Here is a 20632-nt window from a genome sequence, read left to right as displayed (position 1 = left end):
TGAGGATAACAGTCTCTCTTCCATATAAACAACCTCATCCATATAAAACACTTGAACAGAAACTGGCCCATAATAAGGACTCAATAAATATTTTCTACTCAATGAGTAAGAGGACAAGTTTTCAGTTCTTCACATGAAAACTTTGTAACTCATAGTGACTTTTTTTTTTGGTACACAGAAACTTTTGGCTTGAGGGGAGCTTACATATTGACCACTATCACCTCCCAAGCCCATTCCATAGGAAGCTTGCTGCCTTGGGGATCACTGCTCCACTTCGGGGCAGCATTAACTTCTGGGAAGGCAGCTGTACCCTAGTGCAAAAAGCATGAACTTTAAAGCCTGGTTTTACAATCTTCCTGTCATCACCACCACATCATCCTCTTACTATGCTTTATTACAAGAACACTTATGGGGCTCTGATACGTCTTTCCATATTACCATGTGTTTCAGAGAAAGCACTTAAATAGTGACAAAGCCCCAAGAACATTCTTATTTGAAGCAAAAGAATTATATCTGGGGTCTTCCTAGCTACTAACAGTTCTAGCTTAGTATGTGACTGATTCTTGCAAAAATCTTGTAGAAAATCAATAGGTGCAAATCATGATCGAGAGCTCTCCTGGGCTAAGATATAGGAGATAAGTGTTGATAATTATTCCTCAGAAATTTTTAACTACAGAATCTTAGTACATAATGAATATTAAGTGTACAAAAAGTCCATGAAACATACATATGTATCTATGTGGTGCATTTAATTTCTAAGATTTTTAGCATTTTAAATATTCCTCAATTTTCTTTCCCCTTACAAGTAAATGTACAGTTGGATCACTCAAACCCAAATATTGTCTGATCAAGGTTAAATGATGTGCTTGTTAACTATTCTAAATGGATGAAATTTATTCCCCTCTTCCCTTAATTTTTATAAAACAGGGCAAAATAAATGAAAAGGCAACAGCAGCATTGGCTGTTATATAGACATAGATGGGAATGTTGCTGGAACCATACTCATGACTAGAAGGCAGCTCCATAAACCCTCTGCAACAGTTGTTCAACAACATTGAAACATTCACTAGCTAAAGTAAGGAAGAGTAGAATGTGATCTGACCATGTAATGAAGGGAAAGAGGTTCCAAATTCACATATATTGAAGTCACATACCACCTGAATTAGGTGCCACTGACAGAAGAAAATGTAAATTTGTTATTCTAGTACTTTAAATTCATCTCCTAGGGGCAACAACAATTCTAGTTCCCAACACAAGCCAAAGACCTGTTAAACATGATGTCAACTGATATTGGACACATGAAAAGTGCTTTCTAAAACAGTAAAGTTTCCATGTCAGATTTTACTATTCTCTACTTAAAATGAGAAGAAATATACTTTCTCAAGGATAATTAGGTCCTTGTTTCATCCACTCCCATCTCTAATTTCTTCAGGGTCCTCTCTAGAAAGTGCCATGTGTGTTTAACTGGGTATGGGGACTTGATCTTCACCACTCTCTCACAGGCTTGTGCGTTCATCTTGCTTCATGGGAGGAGAATCCAACAAGCACACAGGTCCCAGGGAGGGAAATGAGGCTGGTTGAGGAAAAATGACAAGGAAAAAGGCTGAGATGGGAGAGGCAACAGGGGAGCTGAACCAACAAGAAACAGGAGTCAAGAAAAAAATCAACAACAGAATGTATTTAAAAACAGACTTCTCCACTTGGTATTTCAAATGAAACAGCTAACAATTTACTCCAACCCTTTGTATAGTGTCTTTTTGCTTCTGGAGTCCTCTTGCAGCTTTAATTCTTGAAACTCGGGCGGCAGCACCAGACATATATCCCAAAGGGAGAGGTATTATTAAACCTTTTGCTGGTCATTCTTTTCTCAACACAAATGGACAAATTCTTAAGCCCGCTTACTCATTTCATGACGATCATTAGAAGAAAAAAAATTAAACCAAACTTGCATATTGAAAATGAAAACAAAAATACACACACAAAAAAAACCCCTGCAGATAATAAATATCGCTGATTCACTTATTTTAAAACAAAGTCCAATTTTATTCAATCTTAATATCCTTGCAGTCCATTGTAAACCTTCTGCACTGATCCTTGTTTCAGTAGCTGTTTGATACCTGGGGAAAGAATGAACAAATGACTCCATTAACAAAAATGCAGCTTAAAGAGCATGTTTCACAGGGAGGCTCCACAAAAGGCCCTATGACAAGCATGGATCTGAATTAAACAAGTAACTACCCACGTCCAACTTCATCACGTGGGGATACCCATACACGCACGTCCAGGTGATCCCTTCTCTTTGTGTCTCAGGCAGACATACAACACACACATCCCACAAAATCCCATGAGAAGAGGCAACTGGAATGGACAGAAAGCTCTTCAGCGGTTTTCCATCCCTTCTTCTTTGTCCTCTTTCCACTTCTGACCTCTTTCCTTTTTCCTTTACCTTTTCCTTTTTCCTTACAACCCACCACCTGGGCCCTCTTCGCAAGCAACCATTGCAGCCATCACCCTCTAAGCCTCTGATCCTTCTAAACCAGACCTCATCTTTTCCTGAAGAGTAAACATTATACCCTCACCTTCTCTTGCTTCCTCTGACAACTGTTCTTTTGGAAAATCCACATCGAAGGTGATTATCAAAGAGCCCTTGATGTTGTTGTTGTCAAAGTTGGGGAGCCCTTCCCCTTTCTTCCATAGCTTGGCTCCTGGTCTGGTGATCTTATCCCGGGAAATATGTACCTGGAAAGCAAAAGGGGATGGACTAGAGAAGGACTGGTACTCTCGAAGCACAACACAGCTTCCAGTGAGCACTGGTACCCAGAGCTCATGTCAGACAGCTCAGCAGAGCATCAGGATGAAGGGGCAAGCAAAACATGTCTCCGTGGCTCCAAAGGACTGAAGTAACCTCAACACCAGCCACAAGGCGGCTTTAAAAGGACAGGACTTTAAAAAGAACTAGTTTGCTTACCTTGTGACCATCCAAGTGAGTAATGTCCATATCGAAGCCCACCAGAGACTCTACGAGTGAGATTGTCACATTTGTGTATAAGTCATCTCCTCGCCTTTCAAATATCGAGTGCCTGGAAGAGAACAAGGTAAAGATCAGTAACTTCCAGTCTTTTTCTGGAAGAGTTCAAAAAGTTTTTAGAAAAATCATGGAAAAGGATGGATGCCACTTTTTCAAACAATAAGCAACTCTTAAGATATCCCTTTGTGTGTAGTATTAATAGAGACTGTAAAGTTAGTAGGATTTATTAAACCCTCATCTTCAGGAGCTTATGATCAGCAACAGCAAAAGCATATAATTAAAATACAAGTAATCAGATTATGGAAAAAAGAGAAGGACAACTTCTGGCCGTGGACCTGGGGGAGAAGGGTGTCAGAGATCAGTGGCTGGGTGGGGATTCCAGAGCTGGGTTTATAAGGCCCGGTCGGCTCTGAAGCTGTAGATAAGGAGGGTGTATGGGAGGCTGGGGACAGGACAAGAGTGAATCCTGGCAAAGATACGGACTTGAGAAGGGACTAGGTTCATTCAGGGAACAGAACATATCCCAGTTTCCCAGGAAGTGATCAGAAAGACAAGGCAGGTAAAGAACACTGGGGAAAGACCACTGAGATTAAGGAGTGCCATGAGAGAGAAAAAAGTCTTTGGCACTGGGGACTCATTTCTCCATATCTGGGTGGGAATCCTGTTTCAGTGAATCCTTAGACGCAGAGGCATCACTGGTCTCCAAAGTGGTAAACAAGAAAGCCTGAGTTCCAAGCAAAATTCTTATGTAAGGAGCCCTGCAAGTTGAAGAGAGGCAACCAGGGACGCTGCCCAGCAGCTGCAGATGACGTCACAGTAGGTCCTTTCTATGGAAAAGTCTCCCATTATTGCACGGGGCGCATTTCCTCAGTTACTAGCTCTGGCTTCCTTCTCTGCTTCTCTTTCACAGCTCCTTGTCTTATCAATGCTCTCCTCCCAACATCTTTCAGTCCTGAGTAAATAAATATTTAGGCTCAATAAGAGGCTCCAACCCAAAGAAGGCTTCCAAACTGAGATGACTTACTTGACAACTTTGATTCGGAACCGCAGGTCTCCTGGCTCTCCATCCACGTGAGGCTCACCTAGTCAGAAGAGATTACCACACACTGTAAGCGGAACACTGCAAATCTGTTTGGTAGCTGAAAGAAGTTGTTAAAGCCTCTAACTTGGGCTTTGACTGTTAAGCCTATCTGTGAGCACAGTCTATCTGGTTATATCAAATTTCAAACTATTACTGAGGCTCACCTGTGCCTCAGGCACAGCAGTAAATAAGTTGACCTATTTCCTAAACAAAGAATGATTCACTGATTTCTGAACCTTATGTTTTAAAGCTATTTTTTCTTCTAGAGTTTTAAATTTAACCCCAAAATGAGGTCTGAGAGCATCTCATTAATGCCAATTAGAGTTACGTCTCTTCTTTTATTGTGGAGTTCAAATTAATCCATTAAGTTCTGAACATCTTAAACTTTGATATAATTTAGGCTGTGTGTGCATGCTAAGTCGCTCAGTCGTGTCTGATTCTCTGCGACCCCATGGACCATAGCCCTCCAGGCTCCTCTGTTCATGGGATTCTCCAGGCAAGAATACTGAAGTGGGTTGCTATGCCTTCCTCCAGGGGATCTTCCTGACCTAGGGATCAAACCCGTGTCTCTTATGCCTCCTGCATTGGCAAGCAGGTTCTTCATCACTAGCGCCACCTGGGAAGCCCAACTTAGGCTACTGGACAGTAACTTTTGGCCATCGTATTCAAAGGATACACAGTAATGCTAGAGCTTAAAGATGGTCACAAAAGGCTTCCTGTGTCCTAAAAAACAATGGAAGTATGTTGGAAAGGATGCATTTACTATGTGGCCATGAAGTATGGGGTGAGGTGGGAGGTATTCATAAGCATTCAGAGAGCAGAAAGCTATGATAATAAAACACCAATGTCAATGTTTCACCTTCTCCAATAAAGGGGTACTCCATGCCGTCCCTCACCCCAGGTTCGATTTCTACCTCCAGTGTTCGCTCTTCATTCACTAGTCTGAGACAAAGAGAATTTAAAAGGAAAAACAAATGAAAATATAAACCAAATCCTAGACACAGACAATTCAAGTTTTATCTACTCAATCTTCTTTTTCTTGGAAGACTAGCCTGTATCTCTAGATGATAAAGTCACTTGATATCCATTTACACCTTCCACCTGCCAAATGCCAGGGCAAAGCTTCTATATATCACGTAATCACGCAACCACTGATTCCAAAAGGGCCTACAGTTGGCTGGCTGCTTTAACATGAGGATCAATAACAGAGAAGACCACTCACACTTACATAAATGTCCACCTGAAAGGACAGTATCATGTTTATCAGAAAATCTAACAGGTGAGTTTATCCTATTTGATTTTTTCCCCTGATCCCACAAATAAATGAGCTAGATTTAATATATACAACTGAAGGTTCAATTAAATAGTTGTGTTCATAATGTAATCAGCAAACAGTATGTCTCTAATCTGAAATTTAGCTGGACATATAAGACTGCTCTAAATATTCCAAGTAGAAAAAAATGGAATATCAACAGCTTTAAGAACATTCAGAAATAAAGCTGATTAGCTTATACACATAAAAGAAGATATTCAGAAGAGATACTTTAAGAAGAAACAAAAATGTAAATTTCCTTGCTCTGTCCTCTGGCAGGACATGAGGAAGAGAGGGAAGGAAAAAAAATCTAGGTATGGACCACTGGCATTTTATTAGGCCAGTGAGATGATTAAAGTGTCCCTTGGCAGAGCGAAGAAGGTGCTTCCACTCACTTGACATTCGGGCACTCGTCGCAGACCACCTCCTGGGTCATCTGGAAGCGCCCGGGGCCCAGCTGGGTGGTCCGCATCTCCTGCCTGCAGTTGCACTTCCGTTTGCCAGGGGCCTGCCTCGCCACAGGTTTGTTTCTAACCACCTAGGAAATGCAGACACAGCATAAGCTTCTCTTTTGCATCCCCCAGGTTTCAGTTTCCTCACCAGATCTGGGCTGGAACCTCCCCTTCTCTCCCAAGCCATCCATCAGGGAGACCCACAGCTGAGAGAAGTCCTGGAGGAGTTACAAGTCAGCCCCCACACAGGACTGTAGTAAATGGATCTTTAACAGACTCAAATTCTAAAGCTGGAGGAGAGAGAGAAGGGTAAGAAAGAAGAGCTAGAAGACAGTGTGTATAGGATCACTTTTTCTAAGCCACAAAGAAATACTACTGAGTTAACACAGTCCACAGAATTACTATTTCTTGAGAAATCTGAGCTGCGTAAAGCAGGAGCCCTGAAGAACAACCACAGCCTTCAAAAGCTGGCATGTGGCTCCCACTCCAAGATGAGCCATGATTAACCTCATGAAAACACTTCCTTGTTTCAGGCAACTCAATCTGGCAGTGTTTTCCGATGCTGCCTCAATCTAGATACTCAGCCTGTAAGAAGAGACACAATGAGCATCTCCTTGTAGCTGACTGCAATCAAACATTCTGATCCCTCCCAATCAAAGGAAAACTAAAATATATGAAGAAATGCATGTCTATGCAGCTGAATGAGGCAAATGCTTGGAGGAAAATCCCTCAAAGCCTACGAACATATGAAGCCCAGTTCAACAGGATAAACAATAGAAGTAATTATAGCTAACAGTTATGGCACTTACTATGTGCCAAGCAAGGCCCTAATCACATATATTTATGAACTCTTTACGACATAGATGCCGCTATCATCTCCATTTTACAGAGAATGGAATGAAAGCACAGGAAGGCTCAGTAATATGACCAAGGTCACACAACCAATGTACCGCAGAGCCAGGACCCTAAATCAGGCAGTCTAGCTCCAAAGTCTGTACTTCTAACCACTATGCTCTCTTACAGTAAATATTTTTCTTAAAAAGAATAGACCATGGGGGCATTTAAATAGCAAGGTCACGTACATACATTCTTTACAACAATTAGATTAACAAGGAATTTGTTTAGGAGCATGCTAACTATAATAAAGTGATGTGTACATTATGTATAGCCAAGGACTACAGACAACAGGCCTGCAAGGGAACATGGGAAATTAGTCTCTGTACCTGAATACAGGTACAAGGCTTCCTAAAAGCACTGTTTGGAATTGGAAGAAAACTGGAAACAACCTACAGGCCTGTTGATCCAATGCGGTGGCAGTGAAATTCTATTCAGCAGAATTATAGCTGTAAGCAACAACATGGGTGAATCCTGACAATATTAGGAGTAAGTAAAAAAAAAAAGGCCAGTCTCAGAAGATAATGCACAGTCTGATGTTGTTTTCAAAAAGTCAGAAACCATGTGAGTGAACGAAATACTATTCAGGTATACATACACATATAATAGAACAAATAAACAGTGGCAGTAGAGACGAAACTCAGGATATAAGGTAGTCTCCTTGGAAGGGAGGTGGGGGGTTGGAATAGGGAAGTAGCATGTAGGTAGATATAAGTCCTGGTTTATTGTTTTATTAAGTTCTTGGGCTAAGAGATGAGTTCATGAAACAATTACAGCATATCATGAACCAAGGATTATGATTAATTCAATTCTATGCACTGCCCCCCTTCCTAAAAGACAGGGAAGGTACCCAGAAACCTCTTAGTTTTAGTCATAAGAACACATTCTAGAGTTAATATGAATAGATGCATAATTTGGACTTACTTCTACAAAATTTCCTGCATACACTTCTTCCAAAGTGACTTCGAGATCTACAATAATATCACTTCCTCTTGGAATATTTCTATCTTGCTGACGAGGGGTTCCTCCGAACATGAAACCAAAATCTCCAAAGAAGCTATTGGTAAGTGTAAAATCATCAGGAAAAGAAATCAAAATTCACCTCTTACAATTTTAGTTTTCTTCACACTGATAAAATATTGTGACCTACCAATAAGCAAAACTGAAAGATATTTTTAACACAGTGAAGTAATAACATCATATACAACTTATTATATAGTATTTATAGTATAAATATATAGTACATATATATTGCCCCAACACAAAAAAACTACTTTTTAATATCTTCTAGACATACAGTACAGTGTATAAAGTATGCCAATGAATTCTTAAACAATGAAAAAATAATCTCTTAATACTGACAAATATTAGAATATAATGGAGATATTGAGAAAGGGTATAGTATACATAAGCCAATGTATTGCTGAACCCAACGGTAATTTTGGACTCTTGTAGTGTTCACCTTTATATGCTTTTTAGATACTAACTTTGGTGAAAGAAGCTACTGCTTTGTACAAAAATCTTGGATACATAATTAAACTAAAAAAGCATCAGTCTCAGTAAAACTGTGGATCTGAAAGAAAAGGAAGTTCTGGTCTCATATGATCAAAATTAATTTGTGTTAAATAACAGAAGCATCACTTTAAGATTAATATAAAAAGTGACCTTTAACTCCATAGGGGTTCTAATTATAATCTTAAATTTTGGTTAAGAAGCCTCAGATGTTAGCACAGTGATGACAACCATACAACCCCTCAACCCCTCCCTCCAGAAAAAAAAAGACAAAAAACCCCCAGTCTTGGTGAAGAGATTCCCTGAATCTTGAATAAAAGCAGACGGGGAGGCTTTTGGTGCAAAAGGGGCATGGGCAGAGCCTTTTCTCTTTCTGGCGTCTCTGGGTATCACTTCTAACTGCCAAGAGGTTCGGACGGGAAACTTCCCTGGTAGGCTAAAGCAGCCAAATCAATCCTGGGGAAGAGCAGGATTTCCTAACCGTATTATTCACATATCTTCACAGGTCCTGAAAATCTACCATCACCCCCAAACACTAAACATGGCAGCTGTGATTCTTACTTTTTTTGAGTTGACAAAACTCTTTTAAGAATCTGAAGAAAGCATTGCATCCTCCCCCGACAAAAATGCATATTCAAATATGTTTTTATTTATAATTTGATTCAAAATCCCCGATCAAGACCCCCTATTTATGCATCATCAGAGCACATGACAATTCAAATGTTCAATAAAGTGGGCCTCAAAGAGTGGGAAGGTATTTATTATCCAGCCACTCAGCATTCTCAGAAAGCCAGGAGCAACAAGAGATGGAGAGTCTCTGCCCTGACTCCTTTCACCAATGCTGATGATCACAATCATCCCTTTCTTGTCGACAGGATGAAGAGGCAGCTCTGGGTATAGGAGCAGGAATTTCTCTCTCTTACAAGAATCACCTTGCTCACTAAGTGGTTTGCAGATTTGAAGACAGCAAGGAGACAAAATGAACTGGTTTCCAATATATATCACCCCCAACATAGTCCCCAACAAGTGGACATCCTTGTAAGTACGACCCATCTTTTCTGGAGCTTTGTGAAAATAGAGAAGTATATTCCTATACAAAGGATGATGAGTGACCTTCTGGTCAAGGATCAGTTGGTCCTTGATAGGCTCCAGTGACAGGCTGCTAATCACTATGCTATGAAGAGTTGTACTCTTCATCAAAAGACTCTGAACAAGGGAGCAAGGATAATTCTTTAATAATCACTAAGTGATCCACTCTCAGACACTCATACCTTGCAGATGGATAAATTACTTACTGTGAAAAAATGTCTCCATGGGAGCTCTGATGCCCATCTTTCAAGCCCTCTTCACCATATGTATCATACTGTTTCCGTTTCTCACTATCTGACAGAACCTGGGGGCAAAAGCCAGTGGAGGAAACGACTATGAGTTGGTAATGGTTTGGTAAGGTGCATTCACATTTATGTTTTTAAAATTTTAAACTCTTGATACTATGTGTAAAATTTTAGTGGAATGTGGTTTTCATTATGTATGTTATTAAGGCATGTTTAAGAGTTATTTCTTTGTCAGAATAAATTCTTTGATCAGCGTTCATTTTGTAACTTTTCACAATCTCAACTCATGTTTTTAATTTAAATTGATCAGAACTCACCTAGCTGCATAAACATCATGCAGATTAGCACTAACAAGATTAGCAACATAGCTATGAATGTGAGGGCAGTAACAGGAAAGAGTGAGATGAATTCCTCAGGTTTACTTCCCATGTAGTATGACTCCCATACTTAGACTGCTAATCACTATGCTGTATTATCTCTCTAAACTATAAGCTTGGGACACGACTGACGCGATTGTCATCAGTCACAGAAGCAGTAAATAAGGACAGCTTTCAACTTTGCTCAGCCTCACATATCTATACCATAAGCTCTACCCGACAGTACCCCACACAAATTAAGAGACTGGCAAGTTGAGGCAATCAAATGACAGGTCTCCAGAAAGGTCTACACTATTTTCATATTCCCCTTTCATTCTTTTGATGTATGTAGAAATTCATTTGTGGAAGAGTGCTGTCTGGCACATACAATTCATAACCTCCTGAATCTGAATTGCAAAGAGTGAAAAGGGACACTGCTCTACGAAGGATGCTCAAGCTCAATTTGACAACTTGAGAAAAGACTTTCTAAAGTTTTAATGGTTTTAGAAAACTATATGCTCAGTCATAAGTATATGCTTTCTCACTGGGACCATTTCATATCTAGAATAAAGAATGTAAAACAAAATAAGCTTCAGTGTTATTCAAAATTTGCCTTCCAAAAAAAGCTTCCCATTTACTGACAGCATTCTGAAATATATGCACTTCGAAGGGGCTTCCCAGGTGGCTCAGTGGTAAAGAATCCGCCTGCTAAGCAGGAGATGCAGGCTTGATCCTTGGGTTGGAAAGACTCCCTGGAGAAGGAAATGGCAACTCTCTCCAGAATTCCTGTCTGGAGAATTCCATGGACAGAGGAGCCTGGTGGGCTACAGTCCCATGGCATCGCAAAGAGACCGACAGAACTTAGCAACTAAACAACAACGTAAGTTTGAAAATTAAACAACTTCATGCTCTTTGGTATTCTTACATTTCTATTTAGACAGCAGACTGAAGGAAAAAGTTATTCTAAACTCATACTTGTGTTGGCTCAGGGAAAAAAAAAGGTTGGAAGTATATGGGGCTTGTTGACTCAGCAAAAGGAAGGGAAGATCTGATTGGCATATGTAAATAGGACACATTTTTGGCACAGGGCCTGAATGATGCGTAAGGAGCTACAGTAAAAAACTCTATTAACATTTAAGATACATTCAGAAGGATAAGAAGAAAGTCAGTGTATAAGAAAGTCAGTGTATAAGAAAGTGAGCATTCTTAAAATCAAAGAGAAATGAGTTAGACTAGAAGTGACTCGAGTACTCAACTAAAGCCACTATGATAGAGCAGGTAAAAAATAAAGGGTTGGATAAATATCCTTTTTTTTAAAAAAAGAAAAAAAGCTACTTTGGGGACATAGAAATGGGCAGAGTTAACTTAAAAAACAACAACAAAAAAACACCTCATTATTATGGGATCGGGATTTTCAATATTTTCACTTTCAAGTCTACTTCTCTGTTCTTACCTTGGCAAAGAAATGAATTCCACACTGGATCCATAAGAAATTCCATTTCAAAACCCCCCAAACAAAGACTATTTTTAAGTCAGCTTCTTTTTGGACATAGGAGGCTTCTGTAATAACTCCCCCAAAACTACTCTTAAAGTTATCTATTATCATTCACTTACTCCTCACTTCTCTTCTATCTACAGAGTGCAGTTTTATTCCAGTCTTGGAAACTTTTATTTTTAAGAGAAAGAAAGGAATTTCTTAGTTGACTGGCCAATCAACCAGTCTCAACTAATTAAAATGCCTGCAGTAAGCTCAGTAGAGAAGACAGACGTAGTCACAATAGACTCTTCAACTTTAGTGGGATTTTGATTTATGGACACTAATTTATCCAAGGACCAAAGACAGGCAATCAAGTGAATGATGCAAAGAAGAAAGAAAATTTGAACTGAGGACTAGAAAGGTTCTGAGTTAAATTGCAATCTCATTGAATGATGCATGTATAGCCTGCCTAGGTCATGGTGAAACAACATGGAGAATCTATAAAGAGCATGGAAAATTCTTAGCAACAGTTCTCCCAGAAAATATTTTTGATTATTGGGTTTCTAGCAAGCAATGGGAGTATTCATGGGAAATAAAGTGCAAAACATGGAATCCATATTAACAAGAAACAAAATGTTACATACAGTAATTTAAGAGAGTCCACCAACCCTCTCAAGTTTATTTGTGAGCCTAAGGTTAGGAATTTTGGTCCTATAGGTGTTGAGAGAAGAAAGGGAAACCCCATCAGTTTTAAGTTTCATGTGCATATAAATCACTTTTACTTCATTCACTTCTTTAACCCAGGAGGCCTTGGAATCCCCTCTGTGTGGTTTTTTCCCACTAAAATATTTTTCAGACTTGTTTCCAATCTTCTCACTATACAGGGATTTAATCTGAATTCAGAAGCTGTAGCTCCCTGACTACTGCAGTCAAATTATTTTTTCTGTGTCCTTTTAGAAAATGGGAATAAATGGTGACTAGAATTGATAACACTCTATTGTACAGCTGCAAGTTGTGAGGAAAGCAGAACTTAAACGTCCTCACTATAAAAAGAAATACATGGTGTGATGGATCGAGCAAAATCCTTTCACAATGTATACATATATCAAATCACCACAATGTACACTTTAAATATCTTATAATTTCATTTGTCAATTATATCTCAAAAAAGCTGGAAAAAAAAATATAACCACAGATCTCTTATCCTATTTCTAGGGAAAAGGTGATGCAACACATGCAAAGCAGCTAACTCTTAAATACACATGAAAGATCATCAGTTGCTTATTTGTAAAAATTTTTTCACCATGGTGTTGTGTAAAATGGTTTTTCAAATAGTAAAAAAGGTTATTAAGGATACAGTAAATACTCCTCTGTGTTGTTGAAAAAGAAAGAAAGACAATGGGATTAAGAATATGCCCAGCTCTACTAAATTTCACGTTGTCCTAATGAAGATTAAATGAAATGATACACATCAAATGTTTTAACCTCTAGATTAGAGGTTGCAAATTCAAACTATAGTTAGGTTTTCTTTGATCTGCACATAAAAGAAAATTTTAAATTGAGTTAGTTCCCAACATGTTATAACCATAAAATTTACCAAAAAAATCAGGAATTCCACTCCTCTAGAAAAATTAAATGATCTGGCAACACAGTGCTTCATCTACATACGGCAAACACTGGCTGGGCGCTGCTGCCTTGAAATGAGTCAGGAAGTCTTCAGTCTGTCACAGTCCTCTTCAATCCCTGCTGATTGCTAAAATAGAGGTAGAATATCCACTCTCCTGTTTTATCTTATACGTGCCATGCATATTATCTGCCTGGTCCATATAGGCAGGTGGATTTGCAATCCTCATTTAGATTTTGTTTCTGCTTCTGGCCCCAACTTCCAAACAGACCGACCGAAGATCAATCTACTAATTAATCTACTAATTCTATCTTCTTTCATTAATCTTTTTTAACACTACTCTCCTTAAGAAAACAAACAGTGATATGAAAAGGGCAGGAAGTAGTACCTTCTAAAATAAATGTACAATATAGCATTGAGCACTACTTTTATCTGTTGTCTATTTCTTTTAAAAAGTGACCTGAAAAACGGGAGTGTTACTCTGTGTTACACGGTCTTTTCTGTATCTCCTGGTTTTATTTATACTTTATCTTCTTCCTGACTCACCTCATAAGCAGCACCCAGATCCTGGAATTTCTCCTGTGCTCGTGGATCATCTGGATTCCGGTCAGGATGAAGCTGCAGGGCTAGTTTCCTGTAGGCCTTTTTAATATCCTTTATAGAGGCACTGCGAGGCACCCCCAAGATCTTATAGAAGTCTCGCCTGGGGATGCAGGAGAGGGAGAAGATACTGCATTAAAGGGTTATACATTACATCTTTAAAAGTTAAATTTTTTCTTTACATTTAGGTTTCTGTCTGAGCAAAGAGGTAGGAAAATGAAGGTACACATGTGACATACAAAAAGAATGACTAAAAAAGAAAACCACACTAGAATTTGTAACGAGTTTCATACATTGAAGCAATCATAATGAGAGGCTATGTACTTTTTGAACAATGCTAGGATTATTCAAAGTATCTGTGGCATTCTTCTGTTAGGGGAACTACTTTTAGACAAGAAAATCATTTTCTTATTTTATGGTCACACATTATTTCCAAGCAAGAACTCTATAATCAAATTGACTCTCTTTGTTGTTCTCTATTACTGACTTCAAATGACTTGACTGCTTCCAAAGATAAAATAATCTCAAAGGATGATTTTCTCTATCCAAAAAGATTGTATCACATAAACGTTCTAACAGTAGCACACTTGGAATGTTAAAAATGAGGTGACTAAAATTAACTTCCGAGGTTAACACAGAAGTTAAGTCAAAGCCCAAACAAGAGAAGCCTGAAGAGAGAATAACATTCATTTGAATGTATGAGCTGTGGAGTTTTGCACCAAAAAAGAGAAAATATCAATTTTGCAGTCATTCAGCCAGTTCAGTCGCTCAGTTGTGTCCGACTCTTTGTGACTCCATGGATTGCAGCACGCCAGGTTTCCCTGTCCATCACAAACTCTTGGAGCTTGCTCAAACTCAGGTCCATCGAGTTGGTGATGCCATCCAACTATCTCATCCTCTGTCGTCCACTTCTCCTCCTGCCTTCAATCTTTCCCAGCATCAGGGTCTTTTCCAGTCAGTCAGTTCTTCACATCAGGTGGCCAAAGTATTGGAGTTTCAGCTTCAGCATTAGTCCTTCCAATGAATATTCAGGACTGATTTCCTTGAGGATGGACTGGTTGGATCTCTTTGCTGTCCAAGGGACTCTCAAGCATCTTCTCCAACACCACAGTTCAAAAGCATCAATTCTTTTGGCACTCAGCTTTCTTTATAGTCCAACTCTCACATCCATACATGACTACTGGAAAAACCATAGCCTTGACTAGATGGACCTTTGTTGGCAAAGTAATGTTTCTGCTTTTTAATATGCTGTCTAGGCTGGTCATAGCTTTTCTTCCAAGGAGCAAGCATCTTTTAATTTCAAGGCTGCAGTCACCATCTGCAGTGATTTTGGAGCCCCAAAAAATAAAGTCTCTCACTGTTTCCATTACTAGGAGTTATTCTAGTTTGTCTAGGTCAAGTCTTAATCAGAGCCAGCTGCTGGAACCCATATGCTGGTGCCTATAAGTCTCAGCAGCTGCAAATATGCACATGGCATGAGTTAAGAGACAAAGTGGAGAGCCACTGTCGTCCTTGCCAGGAACTATGCTAGAACTAAATTAACTGTAGAGCAAATCTTTGCAGTAAAGGCCAATGAGAAGACAGAATCAGACTAATAAACCTTGAGGACAGGGACCACATCCAGTCCCTAGAAGACACCAATAAATATTCACTGAATGAAATGACTAAATAAGTATGGTCTCAAAAGTCTATCCCTTTAGCCAGCAGAAATTTTTCTGAAAATACACTCTCTCAACCAAGGGATGGGAAAGTTATTCACAATGGAGATCATGTAGGAGTGATGATAATTTTAAAATGTAGTGGGGGGAAAATGCATTGGGGTACCAAGATCCACGTAATATACCAAAGGACCTTAAAAAAATGATTTAATAAGCTCTAAGTCACACTTTAGGGAAATCAGATAATCATTTTATGTGTAAGTTTTTAAAATTATCACTGACTAGGGGATGAGGATTATTCCATGAGGATTATTTAGGTGCTTTATCCCCCTCCCCCCAAATATGCAAAAACCTGGCATCTCTTGAGACAAAACTAGAAAAAAGTTCACTAATGTTAACAACAAAAGAGCTAACTATATAAAAAATGAGGCTTACTTAGGATATACTTAATATAAAAATGGTTAAGTAATAGCTGAGAAAAACACAGGGAGATGGCTGGCACAATTCAGTATCAACATTACAGTTTCCAGGAAATTCCTTTATGAAAGACTTAAGTTTATAGTTGGGCTTCCCTGGTGGCTCAGATGGTAAAGAATCTGCTTGCAATGCAAGGGACCTATATTTGATTGCTGGGTCGGGAAGATCTCCTGGAGAAGGAAATGGCAACCCACTTCAATATTCTTGCCTGGAGAATTCCAAGGACGGAGAAGCCTGGTGGGTTTAAAACCATGGAGTTCCAAAGAGTTGGACAGAACTGAGTGATTAGCACTTTCACTTTTTCACTAACTTTATAGTTAAGAGCATTAATAGTATTTATACTGACATCTTGTTCAAACAACTTAAGGTACACATTGCTTTAAGTGCAAAAAGTGCTAACAAAAACATGTTAAAAATACAATAAAGTGTTACCTAGGAGAAGAAGATTTTTATTTTAGAAGTATAAGATGTTTCACAAGGAAAAAAAAACCCAACAAAGTTTAAGCATATATGCACACGGGGGGTAAAAAAACTTTTAAGAGAATAACAAGCACTTAAAGTGTCAATTTCTGCTAGGTAGTCCTATCTCCTTTCAAAGTAACCTACAAATTTGTCAGAAGCTAAGGATTTACTATTTTCCACATTCTAAAATATGAGCCTGACATATCAAATTCAGTGGGCACCGGGCCTACAGGGTAGTGAATCTTAAAGGCTGGAGAATCTCTAGAGTCCAGGAGGTCCTGCTTCCTTCCAACAGGTGGCACATTATCATCCTCATGTCAAAGATGGGAATTTAGGTTTTCTTTCAAAGTCACATAATTCATAAGTTGGGTGGGGCTAGAATTCCAGTCTACTATCTATTGGTAAAATGTTTCTCCCTTCTGCTTGTAATACTACTCAGCTCCCTAAGAATGCCCCCTGGAGAGACAGTGAGGCATGATGACAGCTTAGGCTCAGTATCTTACGAAGCTGAAAGGTATACGGGCTCTTCAAAGGGTCTGCCTTGATCCCTCAATCCAATTTCTTTCAGTGCCGGCATGGCTACCCTACCTATTCTCCCCACTTCCTCACTTTACCTGGCATCACAACCCACCCACTTTAATGCCAGCCCAACGGCTCGTTGTAGACTTAACACTGTATCATCCCCTTCTCCAACTCAGCAGCCCCCCATCCCACGTTGCGTTTGGCACTGCAGCCAACCCTCGTTTCTCTGGGCAAATCTAGTTCTAGGGCTTCTGGGTCTAAGCCCCTATCACCCCGGTCACCCACTGTCCTCCTCTCCATCCCACTAACCTGGCCCACACTACCCACTCCTCCTCTCCGCCGCCTCACCACAGCAACGCCCCTTTCCACTCCCCCCGTCGGACAATGTCCCCTTCTCTCCCCAGCCTCCTTCCCAGCCAAGACTGACTTAATGGCCCCGTGCCCGCAGGTTCCAATTCCTCACCCGGCGATCACGGTCCCGATGAGGTACAGCAGCAACAGGCAGAAGGTGCCCAGGTTCTGCGGGGCCATAGTCCCCCTGTGCCGGCCCCGGACCCCCGCACTCCTCACAGCCCCCGCCGCCGCCGCCGCCGCGTCGGCTCGCCAGCCCACCCGGCCCTGAGAGGCCCCCTTACGCTCGGGTCTCCGACTTAGTTAGGAGCGACAGCTAGCTTGCCCCCTCCTCTGCCAGTCCACTTCCCGGGAGTCCCGAGTCCCGGCGAGAGAAGCCCCTAGCGGGCCAGAGCCAATCGCTGCTCGGGACATCACACGCGGCCGGCGCCTCACAGCCAATCAGTGCAGTACACTTCACCTCCGAGGAGGCGCGGGCGGCCAGTTAGGCTTCTGAACTGCAGCCGCAGCTCCCGGCCAATTAGAAGGGGAAACGTCAGAGAATCGCGCCGCCGCAGGAATCCGTCCGGCCCAAGCACCTGCCAGTCGGATAAAATTACGTAAAGATTGGTGATGTAGGACGCGTTCCTAGAGCCGGCGTCCACGGTACGAGAAGTTTCCCTCCGCCCGCCTCCTTGGACTCTCTACCAATCACAAGGCTCTTCTCCCAGCACTGGCCAATTGCGGGAAGGAGGTTTTATCTTGGTTACGAGTCTAGGAATTTCATTCATATAGAGCTAGGCGCTGGACGCCCGGGAGGAGGTACGCGAGCGAGATGGGCGGGGACAATGACTGCAAGTCAACGGTACAACGGACGCGACGCTTAGGTCAAGTTTTGCCTTCTAACAAAACTCACGAGAAAACTGTCTTGCTTTCGCAAAGAAGGGGCCTGATGTCCGTGGAAGCAGACTGACTTAGTTTCGAATTCAGCTTCCACCACTTCTAGCGGGGAGAACATGCGCCTTGTCCCCAGCCTGAGCTTAAGCTTCTTTTCCACAAAACTGAGGCATAGCATTTACTGATAGTATTGTGAAATTTTAATCTGTAAGCCGTCTAGCGCAGGGTCTGGCACATAGTAAGCACGCAAAGAATAATAAATATTATTACACTTAAGAGAACCAAATAATAATAACAGAACCGACCCTCTGACCCCTTCCACCCGCCCCTTTGCTCATTTCAGTACATCACCACCTAGTTGTTGACTGCAAAGCTTCAGGTATCTTCCCGGATTTCTCTCCTGTGTCCCCTATACGAATCTTTACCTTTAAACCATTTCTTGAATCTGTCCACTATTATATTATCTCCACCACCTCTCGGCCAAGTCACATCATCTCCCACCAGGCAAGAGCTTCCTAACTGGTCTCCCTGCCTCCACTCCTCATATCTTAGGGTCTCTTTCTCACCCCGACCCTTTTCCCTGCCATGATTTTTTACACACATGTCAGATCATATTATTTCTCTGCTTAAAAGCCTCGAATGACTTTCCCTTGCACTTACAATAAGATCCCCAGCCTTTATACTAGCTATAAGATAGCATAATAATGTTTCCTTGTGTAGCCACCAAGTCGTGTCCAACTCTTTGTCACCCCATGGACTGTAGCCTGCCAGGCTCCTCTGTCCATGGGATTCCCCAGGCAAGAATACTGGAGTGGGTTGCTATTTCCTTCTCCAGGGGATCTTCCTGACCCAGGGATCAAAGCCAGGTCTCCTGCATTGGCAGGCGGATTCTTTACCACTGAGTCACTAGGGAACCCCCATAAGAAATGTTTAAAGAGATTTAAAATATATCAATTATATGTATGTATATCACCTGGGTATCATACACATTAAAATATTAATAGGCAGCAAAAGACAAATATATAACTTTAAATAAACCATCTACCTAATTATTCTCTAAGTGGGTAACTAGTGCCTAACAAGTTTAAAGAGGAATACTGGTATAGCTGAGTCAATATTAAAACATTGATAATATAAAGAAATACATTTGTTCAGTTGCTCAGTCGTGTCTGTATCTGACTCTTTGCAACCCCATGGACAGCAGCAGGCCAGGCTTTCCTGTCCTTCACTATCTCTAGTAGTTTGCTCAAACTCATGTCCATTGAATTGATGATGCCATCCAACTATCTCATCCTCAGGAAGAGAAGGGGTGACAGAGGATGAGATGAAAGGAATTGAAGCAGTCACCCGAATTTTCAGAAGAATGTTAATCCTAGAAAATATCTTAGTCCTAAAATCTAGTAACATCTCAAAGGCGAGAGTCTCTTCCTTTACAATCCTAAAAGTTTGTACTGTTACATCTGAAAAAATAAGGAATGTGTATAAAGTCAGATTAAGATAATAATCAAAAATAAAACTTCTCAGTCTAGAATATAAAGAGCTGGGGAAGTGGGAGAATGATACTGTTCAAACATGCCAATGATCATCTGCAGAATAAATGTAATGAAATAAAAATTTATGGGAACTTAAATAGAAAAAGCAAACCTCACAGATAAATATTTGAACCATGATTGGCAATGCAGCTACGGTGATCAAGTGATCACGACAGGCAGCAGGCAGAAGTCAGAATTAGGAAGCAGGACATGGGGAGGCATGAATGAACGCGCCCAGACTCTCAGCATCATTCCAGTGTGCCAGTAGCCAAGTTTCAAGTACTCTATAGGCACATGGGGCCAGAAAGAAACTTATTATTTCTCAATAAAGCTGAGGAAACAGACAAAAAACTTACATGATCTGTACCTTCACCTAGTATACTCCTTTTTCAGCAAAATGGTTTCCTTTATCTTTTTTTTTAATACATCAAGCTCATTCCTGGTTAGAGCCTTTATTCTAGTTGTTTTCTGCCTGAAACACTCTTCCCTCAGATCCTAACATGGGTACTCCTTTTTAAACTCAGATAACAGCTTCAAGTCACCATTTTATAGAAGACTTCCTTGACCAAGCAAACAAAATTAGCAACTGTTGAACCTCTGTTCTTACACTGCCCTGTTTTATTTTATTATTTTCATCCCTGCCCCTAACACTCACACATAGTAGAATGCCAGTTTCATGAGAGCATGAATCTGGACTGTTCTCTTAACAGCTGTTTAAGACTGCAGCTTAGAACAGAGTCTGCTACGGTGTAAAAGTCGCTTTGACTGTGATCTTCCTGTGCTGGCTTCTTATTCTTCAGGTCTCAGCTCAGGTTTGGTATTCACTCCTTTCCCCAAATTTCGTAGCACTTACATATGAAAGTATTTTATTTTTTCCTAATGCATAATTTATTCTACCTATTAAAATATACACTCCAAGAAAGCAAGGGCTTTATGTTTTGTTCACTACTGTAATTCAAGTGCCTAACACTGCCAGACACAGTGCAGAGCTAAGAGGGAGACCAGGTTACTGCTTTCAGGAAGATGCCTACTAAGGGAGAGAGGCGACCTGCAAGAGGAGCTAAATTGCATTTTATGGTCTTAT

General features: G+C 40.5%; 1 protein-coding gene across 1 annotated transcript; it reads right to left on the bottom strand.

Annotated features, from left to right (window-relative positions):
- Window positions 1–1658: 1658 nt before the first annotated feature.
- DNAJB11 (DnaJ heat shock protein family (Hsp40) member B11) lies at window positions 1659–17410 on the bottom strand. The gene is made up of 10 exons (XM_061166773.1): window positions 17253–17410; window positions 13617–13773; window positions 9575–9672; window positions 7692–7824; window positions 5817–5959; window positions 4969–5051; window positions 4053–4110; window positions 2969–3080; window positions 2580–2739; window positions 1659–2117 (listed from the first exon to the last, which is right to left on the bottom strand). Exons 1-10 carry the CDS (start codon window positions 17318–17320, stop codon window positions 2053–2055), a joined length of 1077 nt encoding a protein of 358 aa, XP_061022756.1. The 5' UTR covers window positions 17321–17410; the 3' UTR covers window positions 1659–2052.
- Between the last annotated feature and the right edge of the window lie 3222 nt (window positions 17411–20632).

Source organism: Dama dama, chromosome 19, assembly GCF_033118175.1.
Source record: "Dama dama isolate Ldn47 chromosome 19, ASM3311817v1, whole genome shotgun sequence".
NCBI classification, from domain to species: domain Eukaryota; kingdom Metazoa; phylum Chordata; class Mammalia; order Artiodactyla; family Cervidae; genus Dama; species Dama dama.
Note: the sequence above shows the minus strand (reverse complement) of the source record. Positions and strands in the feature narration are given on the sequence as shown.

What these genes read in the sequence shown, in the direction of transcription:
- DNAJB11 (XM_061166773.1), bottom strand. Translation starts at nt 17,320, where the DNA reads ATGGCCCCGCAGAACCTGGGCACCTTCTGCCTGTTGCTGCTGTACCTC. An exon ending in ATGCAGGAAATTTTGTAGAA is followed by an intron (nt 5,960 to 7,691) that starts GTAAGTCCAAAT and finishes TGCATTTCCTAG; the next exon opens with GTGGTTAGAAACAAACCTGT. An exon ending in GACGAGTGCCCGAATGTCAA is followed by an intron (nt 5,052 to 5,816) that starts GTGAGTGGAAGC and finishes TCTTTGTCTCAG; the next exon opens with ACTAGTGAATGAAGAGCGAA.